Raw genomic sequence first — 23,413 nt, forward strand, 5'->3', positions numbered from 1 at the left:
TTTTCTCCAGGTCATTTATTTCTTTGCCCTTTACTTCCACTGTCACTTATGTCCTTGCTTATCGCCTATTTTATTTGTGTGCACCCCAACCTCTGAGCAGAGCCTTGAACACTATTGGGAATGGAGCAATGATGTTCAATGCCTGCTCAGGTTTGCTAGCAGCGGGAAAAGATATCAGCAGTTCATTTTAGTTGTATCGGGCACATTAAAATGAGACTTGTTTTTTAAACAACACTACCGCATTTAATTTCCAGGGAGAGAAAAGATCAGTTGGGTTTTTGTGGGGGAGAGATCGGGGGGGGGGGGGGGGGGGCGGGCAGTGGAGAAGGCTGGATGCAGGGATTTGGAGAGGGGGATAATTTCTGAGCTAATTGTCTTTTACACCGTGTTGGGGGTGGGGATTTAATCAATGTTAGCATTAAAAGGAGCTGTGAAACTTGCTGCAGGCAGCACTATGTTGATCCTTTTTTTAGCTTGGTCAATTACTAACTACAAATTTGAATAGCAGTTAATAGGGGTACTTAATCAGCCGTGTAGGCTTTGTCTGTGCTATGTATTGAAAGTGCCACCTAGTGGAAAATATCACTTTAATGAGAGGCTGTTTCTGAGACTATTTTTAATTCATGAGTGACTACACTGCTATAGGAAATGTAGCTGTAGATGACTCTGTCACCTGGACTGAAACACTCGGTCATATCCAGGGATATCTTCCCTACTGGGGGGGAGGGAAGAATGCGAGTTCCAGCAGCAACACCCCCCACGCCCCCCCAAAAGAAAACAAAACAAACCCTTGATGCTAGTTAAGAATTAGATTAAAATAATGCACATAGAGTCTGTGGTCAGCAGCTCACTGTCTAATAGTACCTCTGGTACAAAGAACAGCATGTGCAACCAGAGACCCATCCATGTTCACAGAGCTCTCAAAACCACTACCTGAGATAAAAGAATTTCACCACACGGGGTTTAACAGTCCAACTTTATTTTTGCCATAGAGGAAAAAATAACACAAAGCTTTCTTGTGAATTTCAAAGAGCTGCAGACATGCGAGTTTCCACCAGCAGAAGAGTGTTAAACGTATGTACACAAACACACGAAACCCAGAGCTCTGGAAGGCCAGATTACATTTTACTTAACTGAGCTGGGCACTCAGTTCATACCTCATACCTCAAACATTCACCTCCCAGTTTGTGGGGGTTTTGGCAGGGACTGAAAACCTTCTGTCATGCATCAAATCTGCTCCTATGTCAGGTATGAACTGACCAAAAAGGGCTTCTTGTTCTATGGGTCAAGATTTCCCTCCTGTTCCTGTGGGCAGGGAAATGATGAGCTGAGGTCCTGCCACAACGGCAATGCGCAAGCAGACGGAGGCGGGGAACACAGGCTTCGAAGCTGTTTGCAGTTTGCTCTGGAAAGCTTCTTGAGCAGAATCCTTTGGTTTCTTCCTCTGTTTCGTAGTGAATTATCAGGTTAGGCTGCAAGAATTTCACCACTTTCAATCACATTGCGTAAGTGGCATGACTCACACAGCCCGAGGAAACCCAGCGCATCCCAAGGTGTTAAAAATTCAAAGCACGGAGCATCCTGAAACTAACAGGGAAAGAGATCTTCACTTCAGAACTGGCAACATTTGCAGTGTTCTTATGAGACAGCCATTTACTTTAGCCATCCTAAAGGCTAAACACACATCAACATATGTTAGCTAATTCATTTCACAAGTGATGAAAGAAAGAATTCACATTTTGCACGCCTCAAACAAGATCTCTCTTGTGGCATTTATTAAATTCTATCATATCACATGAGGTCATGAGTGTTGCTTCTATTTTACAGATAAATATGGAACATACACTACCTGGCTAGCCCAAAGTAACAAACTAGTGACACTGAGAATCATCTATCTCAGTGTTCATTCTGCCTCACTTCTACATCTCACTGCCCACTCACACATGTCAGGTCTCTCTCACACAGCAGAGAGCTCAGCAGTGCCAACCTGGATGCTGGTATGCTTTTAAGAGCATATATACTGATTAACAAAGAAAATACATTAGAGACACAGCTACTCCTTAAAGATACAAGATGAAAATACTACAGTCCTGCTCTTCCTTCTTCACTGTCATCACCTCCTAAGACATTTCTACTGGCGTGAAGCGGGTGTGAAATACCAGCCTGCTGACGAGCTGCCAGACTGCATTACATGAGAGGCGACGTACCAGCACAACAGTGACCAGCCCTCCCTACGAACCGGCTGAGCATGTGGCAGCTCAGGATTCCAACTGAATATTGCACCGCATTTTAGACCTTTGAGCACTCTGTTAAACGGAAAATTACCCATAAAAGTTAACTTTAAGAATCCTGTTATGTTCTGTAACAGTATTACTTCAGTTTTCAAAAGAAAGCTGTTACGGGTAGTTAAACAATATAGCAAAAATCCCTGCAACATAAGCAAAATTCAAAGCCAGGACTCTTCACTAGCTTTGCTGCTTCCTGCATCTGGGCATGTGGCAGATCCGATTCATGTCACTTAAGGCGCTTCCTATTCCGTATAGGACAGGACAGACAGAGAACTCTGAAATCTGAGTAAGGTCACAGTCACTGAAAGATTTGAAACATCCCCTTGCCATTCAGGCAGCTGACCGCTAGCTGTCCCCATTGCTTCACAGGAGTAAAGGATCAGTGTTGGACCTGGAACGAAACATGCCTCCAAAACCTTGGAGGAGGAGAGGGGCACCAGAAAGCTCAGAAAAATTAAAAGAGAGGTCCTACAGTTCTGTAAGTCTGTAGAAAAGAAATGAGTGTGTAGGGGAAGGCCTACATCCCAGGAGAGTGATGTGGTTATAACCTGAGACAGATCAGCATGGAAATCCTAGAATACAATCTGAGCAAGGCTACGGCTTTGTGACATGACAAAGGAAAGTCCTTTCACGTAGCAGAAGAGGAATAATCACAGTGGACTGGAGCATTCCACTGTTCCTGCCCAGCCTCTGACCGCAGCCAGCACAGAATCATCTGCACTATCTGATAAAACCACCTTAGGAGATCTTTTCCCAACCAGTATCTATGGTGGATGCTATTTCCTAACCTCAGAATATAGAAACTATACAAGTTTAGAACTGGAAAAATGTACTTCAGAGATATATAGGGTAAAGGTGCTTTAGGCTCATCTCAAAACCATAAAGTTCTCTCCTCTCTTGAGAATTCAGGAAAATTTTTCATTTCCATTCCTCTTTTGGCTTCTCAACATGAGCCTGGAACACAGAGTTGTCACTAGACTTGATAGATCTTCAGGATTTTGGATTTGGTCTCTTCACAAATCAACTTGGAGAAATCTCATTTGATATTGATAATGGTTAGGTTTTATTATCACATTATAGATGCTATTAAGAAGGCAGAATAATATTTTACAAGGCAATTAATTCCACCTTAATTGCTGTTTTTTAGCCTTAATGCTGCTACTCACACAGAATGATGAAAGACTGCATATGCTTAATAAAATTCATGTTATGAATTCGGGTGCTATTTATTGTTTTTTGTTCAGCCTTCGTAAATCAGACCCATTATCTGCTCTATAATATTTCCTCATAAAAATGAAAGACAAGACAATGCCATTTCTAAGGTGCAGGCCTCCGGTACACCCCTTGGCCCGGTTTAAGGACACCCCTCCAGCCAGCGAAACTGCGAATATGTCACACAAGGGCAGTTGTCACTTAAGTCAGCTATCTAGATCAGAATCAACCAATTTTCTTTGCTATATTACAGTCAAGCAAAGATGAGAAGGTTAGTAAAGGCTGAGATTACTATACTCTTCAAAATATAGTTATAGGGAAACCGTAACTCAGGAAAGAGACGCAGATTCCTGCTTTGTCACTCCAAGGTTCTGCTCTGGAGGGACCTCTCTTCTACTCAGTCACTCTCATTCCTGCAGGTCAAAGCATAATGCACTAAACCACGATGTTTGCAGAGAGCTTTATTCAGAACAGCAAAATGAAATTCAGAATTGTCAGTGCAGGATTATTAGCAAAATAATATTAGAAGTAAAATACAAGTTCTAAATTTCACCAAGTTGGAGAGGAAGAGTTCAGAATTCAATACGTATAGGCAATTTTGTTTAAAGTGGGCTAAAATCCTGAACTAAAACTCCTTCTAGTTTGAAATCTACAATTTAGTTCCCAATTCTGAACTTTGCTGTATGTGGTATCAATGCACACAAACATGTTGTGCATCTGATGTGCCGCTCGCTGCCTACTGAATGCCTGTGTGAACTGTGATTTTTTTCACGTATGAATGCACCACTTTAGTGTATTAAGTCTTTAAGCTTTAGTCACCAAAATAAGTAGCTCCAAATACTGTACACACAGTACTGTGTACAAACACTTTACGGATCTAACAACTGACTGAAGAAACTAGTGAATTTCTTTTCCAGAAGTTTTGACTGAGGAATGGAATATTTATAAAGGATTGGGTAGGGGTATTTATATTGGATAGAGTTTATATTGGGTAGCGGTATTGGGTATTTATAAAGGATAGAGTGATCTGCCCAAGATGATACCTGTTACTAATACATATTCTTGCTAGAAAGCATGAAAAGCAACTCAAATCCAGATCCCTTTATACTTAAGGTTTCAGAACCTATGAAAACATTTAGTTTTAAATGAACTATATCAGCACGTGATTATTCACAGCAGTTAAAAAACATCTAAGCCTAAAGACTGTGGTTCAACTGATAGGTTAGATTCAAACTATATAAATGAAAAAACTTGGACTAACCAAAAATAAAATACAGCTTGCTGAAATCAGACCAACTTAGGGTACTTGGGAGTCCAAAGGAAGCAGTTTCCTGCTTAGTGGTCACAGCATGTGGCCAGAGGAGTAAAGTGTTGTCAGTTTAACGATCATATATTGTAAAGTACTTTTTTTAAGCAGTACAGAACAAGGAAACCAGTCTCCTTCTATGTCAATATACACACATATTAGTCGAAAGCATCAAAAGGTATTTTTATGTCATAATTACTAATTTTTTCTAACATGAATAAACACTATTTTACTACTTTCAGTAGCTCCGTGAACCAAATTATACCATTGTGAAAAAAAATGGAACAAAATGCGTCTCACGTAACAACGTTGCACTAGGACAGGGAGTGAATGCACGACTCTGGTGTAGCCAACAGTCCTGAAGATTGAAGAAGGGCAGATCAAGATCCAAACTCTGCAGAGAGTCCCAGCCCTTCCGCAGGGGGTTGTGCTGTTGGTACAGTAGGTAGCTAAAAGCCTGCAGGAAAAGTTTTGTCGCATGAACATAATTAGAACATTTTCCAGACAGCTGGAGGGCTACAACTAATGCTCCCGTAAATGAGCAAACACTGCTTCTTCCTCTGGCTGATTTATTGGTACACCTGCATTCAGGAGAGGCATAGAAATGCTTAAAAGGATGGGTCTTCAACAGTTTTGAAGCTGAGGAAAGGAAATTGAAATCAAGTTACAACAAAAAGCCATAAAGATTCTTTCTTCCTAATTATTTCAACACAGTCTGAACTTGAGAGCTACACCAAGCAACCAACTGCTCTAAATGATTGAGAAAGGGAGTGAGGCACTCTAGTATAAAAAAATAAAGAATATATACAGATCATGCTACATTTAAAGTCCGTTGCACTGCTATTTGCAGGCACATCTAGAGACACCTAATTCATAATTAGCCAAATATGATTTATTTTGCTGATATAGGAGAATTAAGCTGTTCAGATACATGATGTTCTGATTATTGACTTCCCTAGATTTGAGGAGTCTATAGCGGCAGCTCTACTTGGTCATTTTGAATGGCCAGCTGTCACGGACATGTAAATTGCAGCTGAATAAGCTCACATATGTGAGCAGAAGAAACAGTTTCTGCCAACTTCCCCCCACCTAATGATTTTTAAAATACCTTTCCACAATTATGCCAGCAAAACATCAGCCCCCAAAATCTCACAAGAAGCAAGAAGTAAAAGAGCACAAGTGCATGGTAGGAAAATCCTAACAAATACTCAGAGAAGGCAGCCTGTGCTTCTCCACCTGGCCCTGAAATTAAGTCAAAAAAGGTTTTTCCACAGCTTGTGAATAGAGCCTAAGGACACATTCTCTCACAAAAGGAAACGACGGTGTTGTCAGGTGTGCGAAGTGATTCTTTCCTCCTGAGAACCAGGAGGAACCTGTAAGTTTAAATGGTGTTAAAGTGCAAAAGACTCTCACAGCAAAAATACACCACTGAACAAAGAAAAAACTCATTATACTTTGCACCTGTTTAGGAAAAAAATCCTTTTAACAAGTTGGTTCATTAATAAAGGTGCAATTAAGTATCACATCATTAAAGGAACAGGAATGAAAACAGAGTTAATTCTCATTAAGAGACAATGCTAAGGTATCTATCTCATTAAAAAAAAAAAAAAAGAAAACAACACTTTCTCTCCTCACCCTTGGTTATAGATAATCTCATAGGAATTCATTGCTTACAAACATAGGATGGCTCCAGAAAGTTAGGAAACTGCTATTTGGAGCTAAAAGGCTAGAACATGTTCCCCTATTTCTAAGAAAAAGGTGTTACTTATTGTGAACAAGCACGGCAATGAGAACAGAAAAACCTGTAGGGAAAACTACCACTCATTTCAATATCACAAACAAGACATAAGCATAGGGAAAGTGACAAATTTTGCATTCTCTCAATAACAGATTCTCTTTCTGTTAACATTGTAAGTTAGAATAGAGAAACTTCAATCACTGTGGCAAGCAGCCAGCTCATGAATAGGCTCACTAACATCAACAAGACTATTCGTATGAACAAATGCTCAAAATGACTACGAGACTTCTTGTATACCCTTTGTAATGTTAAAATCCGGAGGATTACTGTGGTTTCTAAGTGCTCTCCCACATGGACTAAGAGCTGAAGTCAAGAAGAGTGCTCATGAGACAAACTATGCAAGAGCTACAGTTAAAGACTGAACTGGTCCTTTGTTTTCAGTTTAAAAAAATAATATAGCACATTCTAACAAAAGAACTAGCAGACTAGCAGATACCAGGCTTTAACTACCTATAACCTAGTGTCTGAAGTCAGATTCTGACATGTACTGCTCAAGAAAATTACTCTTACTGTCTGAACAGTTATTGGTTAACTATGTGCGCAACTCTGCTTGAAGACCACGAGATTTCAAACTACACTCAAAAAGTATGGAACGGGGATGGTGATACATAAAGGATCTGTGAGAAAGGAAGCACTAGAACTAGCAGCAAGGTGGGGTTGCCTGCATGGGCAGCCCTTCATTTGAATGCAAATGTAATTTTGGGGCAGGCAGTTATCTGTGACATCAGGCAGGACCTTAGTAAACTGTTACCACCAGCACCTGGTAAAACCATTGTTAATCATGTGTAGTAAAGGGACATCAGGGCTAGCATGAGTCATTTATAGAGCCAGTCAGGGCTAGAAAAGAGAGAGAAAGAAAGAGGAGGGGAAGAGAGATCAAACAAACACTGCGAGGAGCAGGATGTCCCAGCAAGACAAAGCCAGGCTGTGAGCATCATGTATGTGAGTTATCTTTTGGATAAAGAAACCAGCATGTATCCAGGATCTGCAAGGTGCAGCAGCAACAACCTGCCAGTGCAAAACTTTGTGTCTACTCCGCCCTATTCAGATTACATGGGATATCATCATGTGCCAGCTCTGGACACCCATGGACAGCCTGCGGGAACCTGGGGATCCCACTATGGCCCACAGAGGGAGGACTGGAACGCTTATGGCCCAGGACCTTCCAGCACGGTTACTGCTGCCCAGATCAATGGCTCCTCTCCTGGACAGGTCTCCTACACTTCTGCTGATTACAGCTCCCTCCATCCTGCTGGAGCTGGGGGGTTACCTCCTGTAGATACAATTAATACACAGCAAATCTCTCCCAACAGCCAAAGGCACAGCTCTTATGAATGGATGAGGAAAACGGTGCAATCCACTTCTACAGGTATGAGGGCACTGAGGTTTTATGCTGAGAAGACATTTTACTTCTTTTTGCATTGTTGGGGATTTTTTTGCCAGGTTCTCTGTTTAGAGGGAAGCGTACAGCTTAACAAAGAAAGCTCGTAATTGCTCAGAAGGATTGTCTTGCTAGCAGTTAAATATCAGTTCGATTAGTGGATGTTGGTTTTGATTAGCTGACTATTTCTTAGATTTCTTTCTTGACCTTTAATGCCAGGGCAAATGAAAAGTAGTGTCCTTTGACAGTGAAGTATTTTCACATGTTAAAAAAAACCTGTGATATCAAATAATTGCTTTTAATAGGAGTCCTATTGATTGGAATGAAGCAGCATGTCTGCAGAAAGATCATGATGAAAGTACTCTATTTCACCACCACCTATACTTCGCTTATTTTCCTCAAGGTTTAGAGTACATATGAAAAGTTCAAGTAAAATATCTACAGCAGGGGGGTGGAAATAAGGCTTTGTATTAGAAACAACCTCTCTAAACCTCAGGACACTGAAATGAAATGAGATCTGCAAGATCAAACAATGTGTCAATGCTTTAAAAACAGGAATGATAAGGAAAGGCTTCCTTCACTTTGTAGTAGTAGCTCGCAGAATATGCAGGAATACAAAGATCCATGGTAACACAATCAGTTAATACAGCGACACATCAGTCTCCATTGCATAACAGTCAATGAGAACAAAACAATTCTTCAAATGTATTTAACCAGTAAAAATAAGCCCTGAAGCATGAGGAAGAGGTTCCATTTGACTGTGATGAGGTATAATAGAAAAAAATATAAATATTGAGCCTCCTTAAACCAAAAATATATACCTTGTATAAAGAGAAAAGAAACCATGAAATAAGAAAGGGGAGAAGGAAAAGAAAAAGAGGGAAAAGTGTGTGAGAAGAACAGAGGCATAACCTACTACATAAAAGTATTTGATCCTCTGAGGTTCTGAGCAGCTTTGACATGCACCGAGATCAGTAGAAATTAGGGATGCTCAATACCTCCCCTGAAGAGATGCTCACAGTATTTCAATGTTACAGCCCAGGAAGGTTCCTTTCCTTTCAGCCCTTCCTCCCGCCCCAGCTCTGTTCCACACATGCCTGTAAATAACAGTTTTCAAAGCAAGTACTGACTCAGTCTCTGATGGAAAAGTAAATACTTAAAACATACTTTAGAAAAATGAAAGCAACTATATAGAAAAAATTGTCTACGTTAAACAAATGCATCTAATTTATAGGGACAAACCAAGTCATCCTCACTCCTGCTGAACACACCTTTAGTTCATAGAAATCAATAGGACAATTAGTCAATAGGTTGTTACTCTAGGTGAATATGAATTTTGGCAATCAAAACAACAAAAAAACCCAATAGTTCTTTTTTTTTTCTATCCAAGAAAGAAACAAGAGGGCTGGTCCTGAAGAAACTTACAGCTCATTTTTGAGTAGTCCTTTCAAGAGCAATGAAATTGCTCACAAACTATCTGATTGACAGAGGGCAGAATACTTGCTCAAAAAAACTGCTCCTTCTTATCTCTTCTTTACCTACCTGCCTTTTGCTCCTGTGGATTTAAATTGCAGCCACTCTGAGAGAAAGACAATTTGATCTGTCTGTGCTGTCCCTTTTATAGTGGGGACGCTGTGAGATAGGTAGGTAGGTAGATAGAAAGAATGTCTATTCTGTGTATCTAGAATACCACATTCCAACTCCCTGCTTAAGAAGCACGCTTAGGGGTTTCTAACTTTCTACATTTCAAGCCTGCAAGGGTCAGAGCGTTCACAGGAGGTGCTGGGAGTCTCTCCATTCTGGAATAGTCCAACAAGATATTGAGCAGCAGCATCTCAAGCAGAATTTAAGAAATCAGCATGTCCTAACAGCACATCCTCCCAAATGCCCAGGGGCCAGTGTAAGGTCTTCTGAAGTTGGTGGGAGCCTACCCAGTCATTTAATAGGGACTGGGTCGTGCTTTAGGGAAAAATCCAGATAAGTAATTCTCCTGCTGCTTCTTCCCCTTATATTTTTATTGCTGGGCCAGGAATGCTCAGTGCCAATAGATGTGCTTCAGTGGAGTTGGCTCCTTTTAATTCATTCACTCCTTTTCCTCTGGTTAAGAGCAAGGGCACTTTTGTTTTTCCCTGTTTTCCAAAAAATAAAATCTTTTTTTAAAAACTGCCCTAACAGCAATATCAGGTCTAGCAATGCACTTAAGTGAGTTTGGTTCTGAGGTACCAGGCTCACTGCAAGTACCAATGTTGTTTGCTGGACCATGATCAAAATCCTCAGCATTTTCTTAGATGGAATCCATTCCTTTTTGTATCCTTAATGCTGTATGCATACACCGAGCACTACCCTGCTGCCTCCTTGCAAAACCTTTAGGAATTTCAGTAGAGGTTTTGTATAAGCAAAAATGAAGGAATTATTTATTAGTTATTAGCTTTCAATTTTCCCTGTGAAACAGACATGAGCCACTATTCTTAAAGACAGAAAAACTGAGGCTCAGACTTACCTGAAGTGACCAGAACAGAAATGAATTATACAAATTAATTTTATTATTTGTTCATTACTTGTTGCAAAATACTAGTTATCAATAATAATATTATTTCACTATGGAAACAGTAATTAAGGCAAGTGATTTTTGCAAGATATTCTTGGAAGTGTGCAAGAAATGCTCCTGTAATCTTATCCCTGTAAGATCAGGAGAGATTCTTTCCCAAGGTTTACTTACACTGAGAAGTCTGACTTGTAACAGCTACAGAAACAAGGCCCAGAATCAATGACATTTCCATCTCGAGAGATTTCATGATTAGCTCTTCTTATTGGTGGCTTTGTGGCCTCATAACCTGACAGGTGACAAACAAAATACTTTATTGAAATTTCTACAGCTGCCTCACGCCCTACAGGTCTTTTGATACTCTGTTATCTACACAACTAACCTGGGACAAAAGAAGAAATTATGTCAAGTCTTACTATAAACTTTAAAAACAACATCCAACATAAAACCATGTCTTCAACTGGTGTTGAATGAAGTTTATGAGGTTATACTACTTGAAACCATTGGAAGATCTCAGTATTTCATGTCAGACTATCATCCTGGTTTAGTGTTACTGCAATACATTTCCTGCAGAAAAGATCTACTAAGGCTTTCATCCATCATCCCCTCTCTGGCTGAAGGATGTCTGAACGTCTCTCCCTGCAGCTTTGGACCTGAAGGGCCTGGGACTTGATCCCAAATGCAGTGCAGGTAGGATCCAATGCCTACTCACTGCATTATTGAGGGTGTTTAGGATCAGGAGAAAGCAAATGCATTGACTCGGAACACTTGAAGGAGGAAACATTTACTACTTAATATTTTTTGCCAAGAACACCAATTGAAAAAGACCCTTCTCTAACCCTCATACTGCTCCTGTCCCCTCTCCTAAACCCCATTTCAAAAGGGCAAGAAAGCCAAGACAGCAGCAATTGTAACAGAGGACAGAACAAAGCCACAAAGCAGAGATTTGAGGTGGCAATTCTATGCACACAAAGCAAAATTACAGGCAAATTCTTTGATAGAAAGTAGAATAAAACCACCTTAGATCAAGTTAAAAACCTCCTCTTGTTGATTTCAATATTTTTATGGAGATATGCAATCACTCACGGAGGAGCAGACTTTACTTTTTGCCTTCATGAGAAAACAACACACATTTGCGGTAAAACTGTACCCAAAACAAGGAGTTTGAACGATTAACTACCAGGCAGTTTCAGCAGCAATGAGAATTTCCTCACAAAGCTGCAAGTACATCTTAGTATCTGCACTTAACGTTACCATAAAACAGGGAGGGAACAAAGTTTGAATCAGAGGTAAACTAATTATGAGCAGATACTCTTCCCATAGATGACAACTCTCCTATCATTCTTGTTCAATAAAAATTTACTCTGAAGACATAAAGCCCAGTTTTCTGATGGTGAGGAGGGCAGGTGCTGACAGCATCATTACCAAATGCACTGTAGACATATAGCATTGAGTCTTTGAAGGAAGACCTCAAATCTAAGGGAGAGAAACAAGCCTCTTAAGAAGGCATTCCTGCAAAATGCTGAATGCCTAAAGAACATACAACACTTGGAAAAAAATTCAGTCAATCACTTGCTTCTTAGTCTGTACAGTCACTGGCAACGGGATTTCCCCCGATCTTGCCACTTTGAAATCCACCTACATTTTCTGCAGGTTGGGTCCTTCTGCCAGACAAAATCCATACAGGGCGTCTGTCCAATCATCATTTAAAGGTGATAAAAATGACTCTGCTTTGGATTCAATCATTTCTGTATGATGAAGATGAATTTAGACTGGCAAAGTGAGGGACAGAATTTGGCCAATGAGCTTTATTACAGAGTAGCAGATCATATTGAAAGTTGAAAACATTAAGCATTTCAGAACAGAAGGGAAAATTCTTCAAGTCTGTTGAAAGGTTCCAATTCTATGATGCCATTCTGTTCTTTTCAGCATTAGTCATCTGAACACGTATAATGAGAACAAATGATCAAGACCCAGCAGAAAAAACAAACGTAGAATTTCACCATGTTTCACAAACCCTTATGCATCCGACTTGGCAATAACGAATAGTCCCACTCATTGCACCGAGACTTCTGGCAGGAATGTTATTACTCACACTATACAGGATTGGGTCCGTGTAGCATTTTCTAATACAATGGCAGTGTGTGGATTTTTTCTTTAATTTAACTTTACAGAACATCATGTGCAGCACAATGTCCATCTTCAAGACTTATTTAAAATTACTTTTGCTTCACAACTTCAATTATGTCAGTGAAATTACACTAGGGAGAATTTGCTGCTTTCTTTTCCTACACTTTTAAAGTACATAAATATTTAGAGATAGTCCCAAAACAAAACTGTGGTCGCGTTCTCTGACAGTCCATACCTTTATAAACTCAAAAATGAACACTAATCTCTCTCTTAAAACTAAGCTAACAGATTTGAACCAAGCATATCTTCAGGTCAGAAAGCTCTTCCACATTTCAAGCTAACTTAAACTAACTTCCAGTCATCAAGTACAGACGATAACTTCCTCAAACAATGTTGAACTACGGAATCCAGATTACACTGCTTTGTAAATAATCCGAGAGTAATCCCACACTATTCTACACCGTGACATCTCCTGTCTAAACTCGGTAGCTTCTGGATTTTATGAATGATGCCAATTTCAGTAAGTGAATAATATTCCTGAAAAGTTAAGAGAGGACACACTGAAAAAGGGGCCAGGGCTAGTTCTAATGCTAATTTATTTTGCTTTGTAAACTAGTTGTGAGGTCCGATGGTGGGGTTTTTTTTTCCTTTCCTGGCCTACATTGTCTGAGGTTTTGAGGCCTATCTGTCATATTGAGGCAACAGACCCTTTCAACACTTCGCTTTGCTTTGATATGCAGTCTTGTCTCTTCCTTCTCCCTCTTTTCTTCAGGAGTTATATTGCCGGAAAGGGTGATGATTTTCACAGCAAATAAAGAGGCCTTCTCCTGGCTTTATTGTCTTCAGAAGAAATAACTCTGTGAATTTTATGACCAATGGGAAAGCTGTTCCCTTCCCCCAACTCAAAACTTGGCCAGTCACAAAAATTGCTAGAGTGGGTGTGATAGAACAGGATTGTTAAACTATATCTCAGGAAAAGTCTTCTAAGTCTGAAATGTCTTATTTCTTGTTACTCCAAAGACATTCTTCAATAGTCACTATTTGCACAATAGGTTTTTGACAAAACTCGCTGTTCTTAAATAGCTCATTAAAACCAGGAAATCCACTCCCCCAGCACAAAGGCAGTCCTGCTGCAAAGGTAGTGGCTTCAAAGCTCTTTTGTTTCATTTCTCTTCCACCCAACTACTAATACCGTGTCCAACCACTTGCAATTCCATAATATAACTGTCTATGACAGAACACATTTCCAATAAAATTGACACTATCTTGCTGATTCAAATGATAATCAGTCACTAACAAAAGATTAATTAAGATTGTAGAAAGTTACATGTTGGTAATTTCACTCACCTACGTGAGCAAAACATGCAGGATTTGACTAAAGAATTGGATTAAAATATTAACTTTTATCATCGCATCATTAAATTCTGCCATTATCTTCTAAAGAAGTCTGAGAAGTGAAGAACATCCTTCTGTTGTCTCTGGGGTGAATCCATTAGTCCTACATCAAATTTTACTCAGGTAATACTTCTCCTTGAAATAAAATGCATTGTGTAAATTAAACGAGTAGAAGATCTGCAAGATTTGGCTCAGGATGCAGTAGAGCGGATCTATTCCATTTAACAGATGGAATTTAGAGCCTAACTCCCCAAACTGTTTAGCAATTGGTTTTGTTGCTGCTGTTTGTTAACTTTGGCAAATAAAAGAAAAGTGTACTTTGCCTTTGAAAGGAAATGCCATATGCAGACTAATTCCAACCCAGCATCCAACAAAGGCATTAGGAAGACTCTCGCTGACTTCAATGAGAGTCTGGGGAAAGGCCTGACAGACTGAAACAGGACACTGCCAGAACTAAAAGTACCCTCTCAGAAGCTCCTGGCACATCTCGGCTCCCATTGACTGTTGTCTCTCGCTGAAGGTATTACTCTGCACACAAAAAATCAAATTATTCAAGATAAGATTTATGTGACAAATCAAAGAGAATTTTTCTCAGTTTGTTGTTGACTTCTAGGAAGGAAATGTTCTCTTTTTGCTTTCCTACTTTTCAAATTATTCTCTTAACTCACTTTGAAGAAAGAAATTAGATGTGATAAGCTCCCAATCTTCCTTCAAAAAGAAATCAGATATTATCACTCCTACTAAAAACAAACTGAAAGCTACTCATATGAAAAGAAAAGATTTTATGGGAGAAAGTTCTGTTTTCCACATATATTTAACTACTTCTTCGGTTTAAAAAGAAAAAAAACCCAACCCTCTCCTACTCAGATAATAAGGGTTTAAGCACTTAAAACCAGAAACAGGAAGGTTTATCTTGAAGTTTACCACCTTGTTTTGGCAATAGAAGAACATTTGATATTTGTCTATGGCTTCTGAATGAGAATAGAGTTCAAGATAAGATCACCTTGTTGCTCTTTTGTGTACTCCATCTTAACAACACAAAGGAGACTAAGGAAACATTTTAAACATTTTGTCCCATAGAATGACCCCAAATTCTCATTTAAAGAGGAAAAAAACCTAACCAAAGCACCGGCTAGAAAGATCAAAAGTTAAAAAAATATCAAGTGAGGCATTAAAGCACCACAGGTGACCATATGTTAAACAAACAATTTACACTTCGAATGAATGAAAACAAATGTCCTAGTATTTATGTGGACTAAACTGAGTAACTGCTGTTCCTAAGAGACTCTAAAATTCTTACCATAATGTTGTAAAATTAACAGCACTTTTCACTTGATTATCTGTGTAAACACAATGGGGCTAATTCTGCTTTCACTACGGTTTCCCAACGCTAGAAATGCTACTGAAATAAGAATGTCCTGTCTATCCACCCCAGCCAAGCACAGCCCAGCAGAACCTTCACAGGGAAGCTCACAGGTTTGAGTCAAAGTGGTTCTGGCTGCATGGACTGAGCAGAAATACCAGCGTAAGGAACAAACACAGACACGCACACACCTATTTTCCCTATTGATATATTCCAAGTAAACAGGCTGATGACCCCAAGACAGCTGGAAAATGCCCATAGCATTATAAACTCACTATTAATGCATAGTGCTTTCCCTGGGTGGAACACCGTGGAGTGGAAGCTGAAGGATCAAATTCTGATGTAGACCTTGTTCTACAAGCCTGGGAAGAGTCCTAGAGAAATGCTGTCACATAGAGCAGATCAGTTGTTTATTCCCAACCAGAGGTGTAACAACATTTGTTTACAGCATTGCACTGACCAGGACTTCCAGTGCTAAACATCTCTGTGTCCAGGATCTGCACAAAGGGTATGAAAAGGATCAGAGCCTGAAGAACCTTCTAATGCAAACAATACCTTGGTGAGCCAAAAAATTGTTGCCAGTAGCAAAGAACTGACTGTCAAATGCTGGAAGAGAAAAAAGTAATATGGCTCTTAAGACAGTGTATATAGCAAGTGGAAGGCCATGTTAATATTAAATACGTTCAGCTATTAAAACAGAGAGAGATCACATCTCCCACCACAGAAGGGGGAAAAAACATTAACTTGTGAAATCAAATAATGAATTAAGGGATAAAGGACTTCAAGACTCTGTTATAGTTCTGTATCCTGAATTCCGGTCTTTGGGTGCTGCTTAAACTTCAAAAGCAAGGGGAGTTGGAAGGAGGGGCTGGGAGAAATTAGGGCTTTGGCACCACAGATAGATGAAATCTCCAGCTCTTCTCTCCTGCAGGGGGGAAGCTGGTTGCTATGGGGCAGTGTGCCGTAGTGATCTCATCCAAGACTGACATTTTACCCACTCAATGTCTGAAAACTTATTTCAGTTCTCTCCATTCAAAACTAACTGCTCTTATAAGGACTGCAATTATTATGAGTTTGAGGAACCTGGTTTTTTAAGACTTAGGCATCCACAATCTTTTCAGAAAAAGATCAAACATGAGCTGCTGTATGCAGCTAAGCTATATCTGCAGCAACAGCAGACTGGTACAGGCAGCAAGCCACAATATGCCTCAAGGTTTATGCATCGGCTGAGAGAACCTGAATCTAAAGAGGGCTGTTCTACTATAGTGACCACTAAGGACACAAAGATAACCTACATAACCTACAGTGAAACACACTGCAAAAAATTACCAACTAAAAACACATTCCCTGTCCCAGACAATTTACAGTCTAACTATATACATCTGAAGAAATGTCCATATGAATATAGACAAACAAGGAAGCACAAAAAAATGGTTTGACTGTAAATAGTGAACATGGTAATGCTGGTCTTAACACAATGATCCAATCTTTCAAAAAATGTAGGAGAACCTTAGGCCAGTGCTCAGGGGCTTTGGTTTTAAGCAGGTGTTGATCTCTGATATATTGACTGCCGAATATGAAGATTAACAACAGAGGAAAGGTTGGTGAGAAAGGAAGCATCAGCAGCCTTTCCCGTTCTCAATTCTCTTTCACTACTGCCAACACATTCTGTCCGCAGAAATTATCCTGTATAGAATCCATAAAATTTCAGCTACTTGAATCTGTGCTCACTGGCTCATGTCATTTGCCATTACTTTTTAACGACCCAGATACTGCTGAGCCATGTCTGCTTCGGTCAGCTGTACCCACAGCTGAAAGGATGCAGCGCTGCTGCTTGCAAAAGAACAGATGCTGCAGTTCTATTATTGTTCAGTGTCCTTTGTTAAGTATTATTGCTTTCTTTTTCTCTTTTTTATTAACCGTCATCTGAAAATCTGTGTTACTATTCCCTGTGCTATTATCAAGTCATGGATAGACTGGGCCGGACTTGAAGGAAAAACAACCTCCAAGTTGCAGTGACAACCACAATATTGTACTAATTTTTCTAGAAACAAGAAGTGAGGAACTTTGGAAGGTCTTGGTATTTTCTATGCAGTAAAATATCCCTCACAATTTCCCTCTGAAACAGGTAGCAGTGTATCAGCTTTAGGGACAGAGAAACAGAGCAATTCAACACCAGGCAGGAAGCTTGCATCAGAGTTGGGAACAGAACCCAGGTTTCCTGGCTCCTTGTTCTTAACAAGGATGGACGCCTTCCCTTTCCCAAATGATAACACAAGGGTGATAAAGAATATGAGGACCAGTTTATCATTTACCTACTAAGGAGCAAACCCAAAATCTGATGGTACGAACCTCTTGTGTTGTAAACCAAGACCAAATCAAGGGAGCTGCTCTGGGTAAGTGTGTAGAAAATCAGGCTTAAAATACCCACAAGCATATTTCAAATGTAAAGCCAGATACTTTGTGTAACTAAAGTTAAAAAATTCTAGCTTGAAGCAATGTGTTCTTCTTTCAAAACAGGTAAAACAAGAACAAGAGAGAAGTACCGAGTGGTTTACACAGATCATCAGAGATTAGAATTAGAGAAGGAATTTCATTACAACAGATACATTACAATCAGGAGGAAGTCTGAACTGGCTGCAAACCTAAGACTTTCCGAGAGACAGGTAGAGTATGGATCACCCATTCAGGATTTCCTTTGAATTTATTATTGCTGATGAGGACACAACTGTACTGGTTTAGAACACAAAAATGCTAACGCCTCGAATAACCAAACAATGCAACTGGGTTCCCTTTGCAGTGTAAGAACTCAAACCATCCAGCCGAATGGCCCGACAGCCCTGTTTGCACTCATTTCTAAATATCCCATCAGCAACACCACAGAAACAGCAACCACCAGTCCTGGTCTCAGAAACACAAGTTTACAAGTATCAGCGAAGTCCTGCCCAGATTTCTCTCTGTTTTACCAGGGTAGTGGTAGGAGGAAGAAATTTTTGCTGAAATTTCTAAAGCAGAAGTCCTGGTTCTGCTGGAGTCAATGGGAATTCTATAACCAATTTCAACAAGGTCAGTCTTAGCTCTTAGCAGAGAATGGAAGTGATGAGCTCAAGTAGACTTTAAAGTGTCCCGAACATTTGTTTCTTTGGCTGCCTTTTACCTTTTGTTAAAGATTTCCTGCATACTTGCTACTCCTTTCTCCTGCCCCTATTTTTCCCATCCCCTCCAAATTCCATTTCTATTCCCACAACATAAATCAAAACACAATCCTTTCTGGTCAAAAGTTATATACAATTTGCTCTGGAATTGCTGTGCTGAGTTCTTCAATGAGGCAATTGCAAGGCCTGTGCCATCCCCTACCAAAGCGAAGCAGGTCCGTGGCCTCTGGCTCATGCAAACGACCCAGATAAGATGCCCAGCCAGGTCTCCCACAGAGACACTCACAACGTGGGCTGAGCATATGTCCTATCCCATTTTACTTTGGAGCTTCTTGATCCAGTACACTGAAGTAAGGAGCCAAACAGAAAATTAAAAGCTTTACTGAAGGATTCTCCCTGAATAGATTTGAGGACACAATATGTTCATTTGCTGTCTTTTCTGTTTGCAAACCATCACAGCACTGTTTTCTCAGTCGGTTGTTATTCAGTATCATTCATTGAAGATTACAACTGACCATTGTTTTATGGACTCTATTGAGCGGAGATCATCCAAAATCCACCTAGTTGTATCACTGTTCATCCAACTTGAACTTGCCTGACAGCACACACTGAAAGAGCTTACAGACACGGAGAAGCAAATACCCATTTTGCAAATATTTCTCAGTCTGCTGCTGAATGCGAATATTTAATTACTGAAAATTAAAATTATTTCAACCAGGTACAAAAAATATACTATGTGTCTTTTTGTTGGCTGTTAAAACCTTAATAACTTGACTTCATTGTGCTGAATTTAAAAATTATGACCCTGCTTCTGCAAACAACCAACAATATTTATTTGCTCATTGATTGCTCATGTTGAGCTTCTCATCAGCCAACACCCCCAAGTCCTTCTTTGCAGGGCTGCTCTCAACCCCTGCATCCCCCAGCCTGGACTGATACCGGGGGTTGCCCTGATCCGGGTGCAGGACCCTGCACTTGGCCTTGTTGAACCTCATGAGGTTCACATGGGCCCCCTTCTCGAGCTTGTCCAGGTCCCTCTGGATGACATCCCGTCCCTCAGGCATGTCAACTGCACCACTCAGCTTGGTGTCATCGATATTTGAAGTGATGATTCAAAAAAAGACATAATACATTTCTTTGACATATATGAGGGAAACATGGCAACAGTGTCTGCAATATTTTCTGCTCTTCATCATCAATATGTCATGAACAAAATTAATTCCAGTGCATAAAGCCTATATCTCTGAAGTCACTTTTGAAAATATAAGATTAAGAAAGAAATACCTCATCTATAGTCCCACTACTACCCCTTCATACAAATTAAACAACCCCATCATATGAATATGACTGAACACACACCATCCTATCCCAAGTTTCACTGCACTCAGCCTAAATCCTGAAATGATTTTCTGGAAAAGCTTTTTTCCTGGCTATGCCAAAATCCCATCCAGGACACTGGAAGGAATATCTCAAAAGGACAAAGAACAATTGTTTAAACAAGGAAGAAAAGATGTAATACCTAATGAAGGAAAAAAAAAAAGAAATAAAGGCAAAATGAAGCATTGCTAATATAAGAAGGATACAGAGATAAAGGAGATGATGAAGACAAGAAAGAAGAGAGAAAATTAGACTTCAGGGGAAGAGTTACTTGCACAACAACTGAACAGCGGAAAAAAAATACTGAAAGGAAGGGGGGCAAGAGGTGAAGAGCAAGTCAGAGAGATGCAAGCGACCATGTTAGTTTTCAGTCTAGCGTTACAGATCTGTGTGCACTTGTAGATATTTGATAATTGGCATAAGACCTTCAAGTGCCTACTAAAGCTCTCCATGGATCGCTGCTGCAGATCTGCATCCCTAGTTTAATAACAAACCAGAACAAAAATCTAAATTCAAAGGTAGGTAAGAACACTGAAGCCAGAAGGTAATTCTGAAACAGATGTTAGTTTGGTTTTTAGACTGTTTCATCTTTTCTTGCATTTTGGGAAATGCGCGGGTGAAATTAGATCAGCACAATCAGAATGCAAGAGATCTGAGGGTATTTGAGATTGATTTAATGGAACATAATTTGATATGAAATGATATTCCAGAAACTAAGACAACAAAATGAACGGCCAAATGTCTCAGATGATAGCCTGGGACTTAAAGAGACCTAGTTCAAATTTCCACAAGCTTTGTGTGTATCTGAGCTCTTCAATTGTAAAATGGGAGTACTAATGCCTCAAGGATAAATACACCAAGGCTGTCACAGAAACTCCTTAAGATGTTTTGTGGGACTTCACCACTGGCTTGCTTTTAAAACACAACTAGTAGCCACAGATGTTATCACCTCTTATTGTTTTACTTCCGTTCTGGTCATCATTCTCTTTCACTTTCTAGCTCGTAGCAAAAGAGTATCAAATCAGTATTTCTCAGCAAACCATTGATTTTCCTTCCGGTTATAGAAAATGGTGACAAAAGTGTTTCCTTTGCCATGTGAACACCAACAAGAAAACGCAACATATCTGAATGAGGTAGCTTGACTCGTTACAGTGATGAGAGCCACTTCCAGGGATAAATAGCTGGTGGGCACCGCTCTAAATCCAACATTGGGGACTTATATCCAAAGACATTTCAGTTGCCTTAAAACATTCACTCTTTCACACCTGAACGAATTCTGCTGTATTTTCAATTGACCTTTACTCATCAACGTCATCTTATGTCCTCTCTTATTCTGTCCTAATCAAAACCCATATACTCTTCAATAGCTGCTTCATTTCTCCCCAAAGATAATGGCATTTCTGTGGTAGAGCAATGACTATGGTGTAAAGCAGTGGACTGTGCAGGAATCAGCAGCAGATTCTGGCTCCCTGTAGGAAAGCAATAAAAGGCACTTAGCTAGTAAGGCACCGCTAATACAATATTTTGAAGCAACCTTGTGTACCGAGAGCAGTGCGCTGGTGGAATTCTGCTCAGAAGTGTATGTCCACTGGCTTACACACTGGAGCTGACCAATTAATGTGCACCATCCAAACAGGAAAGCTTTTGTGCCTCAGTTTATAAACCAGTAACAGGTTTTGACTTGCTCTGATTAGGTCATATAGAATCATAGAATTGTTATGGTTGGAAGGGACCTTTGAGATCATCGAGTCCAACCATTAACCTAACACTGCCAAAACCATCACTAAACCATGTCTCTCAGCACCATGTCTATCCATCTTTTAAATACCTCCAGGAATGGCGACTCCACCACTTCCCTAGGCAGCCTGTTCCAATGCTTGATAACCCTTTTCGTGAAGAAATTTTTCCTAATATCCATCCTAAACCTCCTCATGCGTAATAGCTTTCAATGTAAAGATATTCTCAGATTCTTTTGGCCATCACTGTGACACATAAGATTCTGTTCTGTTAGATGTTGTACCAAAAAAAACCAAACCAAAACAAAAAAAACCCCAAAGCTTATTCCATAAAGAAATACTAATAAAACTAACACTGAAAAACTCTTTTTATCAAGCTATTAATAAATATTTTATTACCAGATAGCAAAGATTACTTGCATGAAAAACAAGCAAACAGCTCTGTTGTCTCAGTTTGCCACTGCCTGTCTCACTGCTTCTCATGCAATTGCTTTTACCAATGACCCTTGACTATATACATAAAGGACCACATTGCATTCTATTAGCAACTGAAAAAAATGTTCCTCTGCTCCTCTGCAGGTGAAAATCTGGTTCCAGAATCGCAGAGCCAAAGAAAGAAAATTAATGAAGAAGAAAATGACTCATTTTGATGGCAGCAATCTTGGCTCTATGCAGAGTGACTCTGGCTCAGTGAGCCCGATGCCAGTTCCTGACCAACAGACTCATTCAGAAATGCCCAGTTCTTTATTCCCACCTCCTCCTCCTCCTCCACCTCCACTTCCCATGAATGGTTTGCAGCACAACGGGAACCTGCAGCAGGTAGTGGCCTCTCAGTAAGGCTGCCTGAAGAACTACTGCATAATGAACACTATAAACTACCAGTACATGGAGCACTACAGTACGAAAGAGAGAGGACAGCTGTAGCTGTTTGGCAGGAGTCCCCAGCATGACACAGTTCTCTGCACAAAAGCTTCAAGTACAGTAAACCAAGAGCCACTTGCCAGGTCTGCAGGATAGTGCGAGTTCCCAAGGGCAATGGAATTGCTGTGTGCCAGGAGTCCTAGTTGCAGGGACATCCTCTGCAAGCAGATGCCATGCCAAGTCTGTGCCACTGGGCAAGCATCCCTCCAGCCACGCAGCAGGTGGGTAGGCACTGGGAGGGAGGAGAGCTGAGGACCAGACACGGCCACTTGTCACAGTACACGATGCAGACAAACAAAAAGCACAAAATGGGCCACAGGCAATGCAGTAACAGCAGCTGTATGTGAGTGCTCTGTCCCTCGCCCTTAGGTAAAGAGTATATTCCTTCTCCTTTGATCTCCACACAGGTTCCATCTACTAATCTCACTTTTAGGGGCTTTACACATGGATCTTGATAAATGAAAACCTGGCTTATATGTTTTGACCCACTTGATGGAAAGCCTGGGTCGTGGTGATTGCACTCGCTATATGTTAAGGGCAAAGGTCAGGGATGAGCTTTTTGGAATTTTTGGGTTTTGACAGGTGTGATTTCCAATGCTCCATAGGCTGGTATAAACATGCACTCTTCAATCTTACCGTAAACATTTCAAAAGTATTCTGGAATTGTGAATCTTGGCCCAACTTGATTTTTGATACAAGAACAATCATGTCAGACTCATTTTGTATCCTAAAAGAAAAAGCAAAGAGGGGGGGGAAATCCTTTTAAGAAGTGTAGGTATTTTTAAACGTTACTGCATTTCATGAGA

At 40.1% G+C, this 23,413-nt stretch overlaps 1 protein-coding gene across 1 annotated transcript; it reads left to right on the forward strand.

The window, feature by feature from the left end:
• Positions 1 to 7,540: 7,540 nt before the first annotated feature.
• On the forward strand, positions 7,541 to 22,523 carry LOC141464715 (homeobox protein CDX-1-like). The gene is made up of 3 exons (XM_074147788.1): positions 7,541 to 7,973; positions 17,939 to 18,084; positions 22,266 to 22,523. Exons 1-3 carry the CDS (start codon positions 7,541 to 7,543, stop codon positions 22,521 to 22,523), a joined length of 837 nt encoding a protein of 278 aa, XP_074003889.1.
• The last annotated feature ends 890 nt before the right edge of the window (positions 22,524 to 23,413 follow it).

Source organism: Numenius arquata, chromosome 5 (assembly GCF_964106895.1).
Source record: "Numenius arquata chromosome 5, bNumArq3.hap1.1, whole genome shotgun sequence".
Lineage (NCBI taxonomy): Eukaryota > Metazoa > Chordata > Aves > Charadriiformes > Scolopacidae > Numenius > Numenius arquata.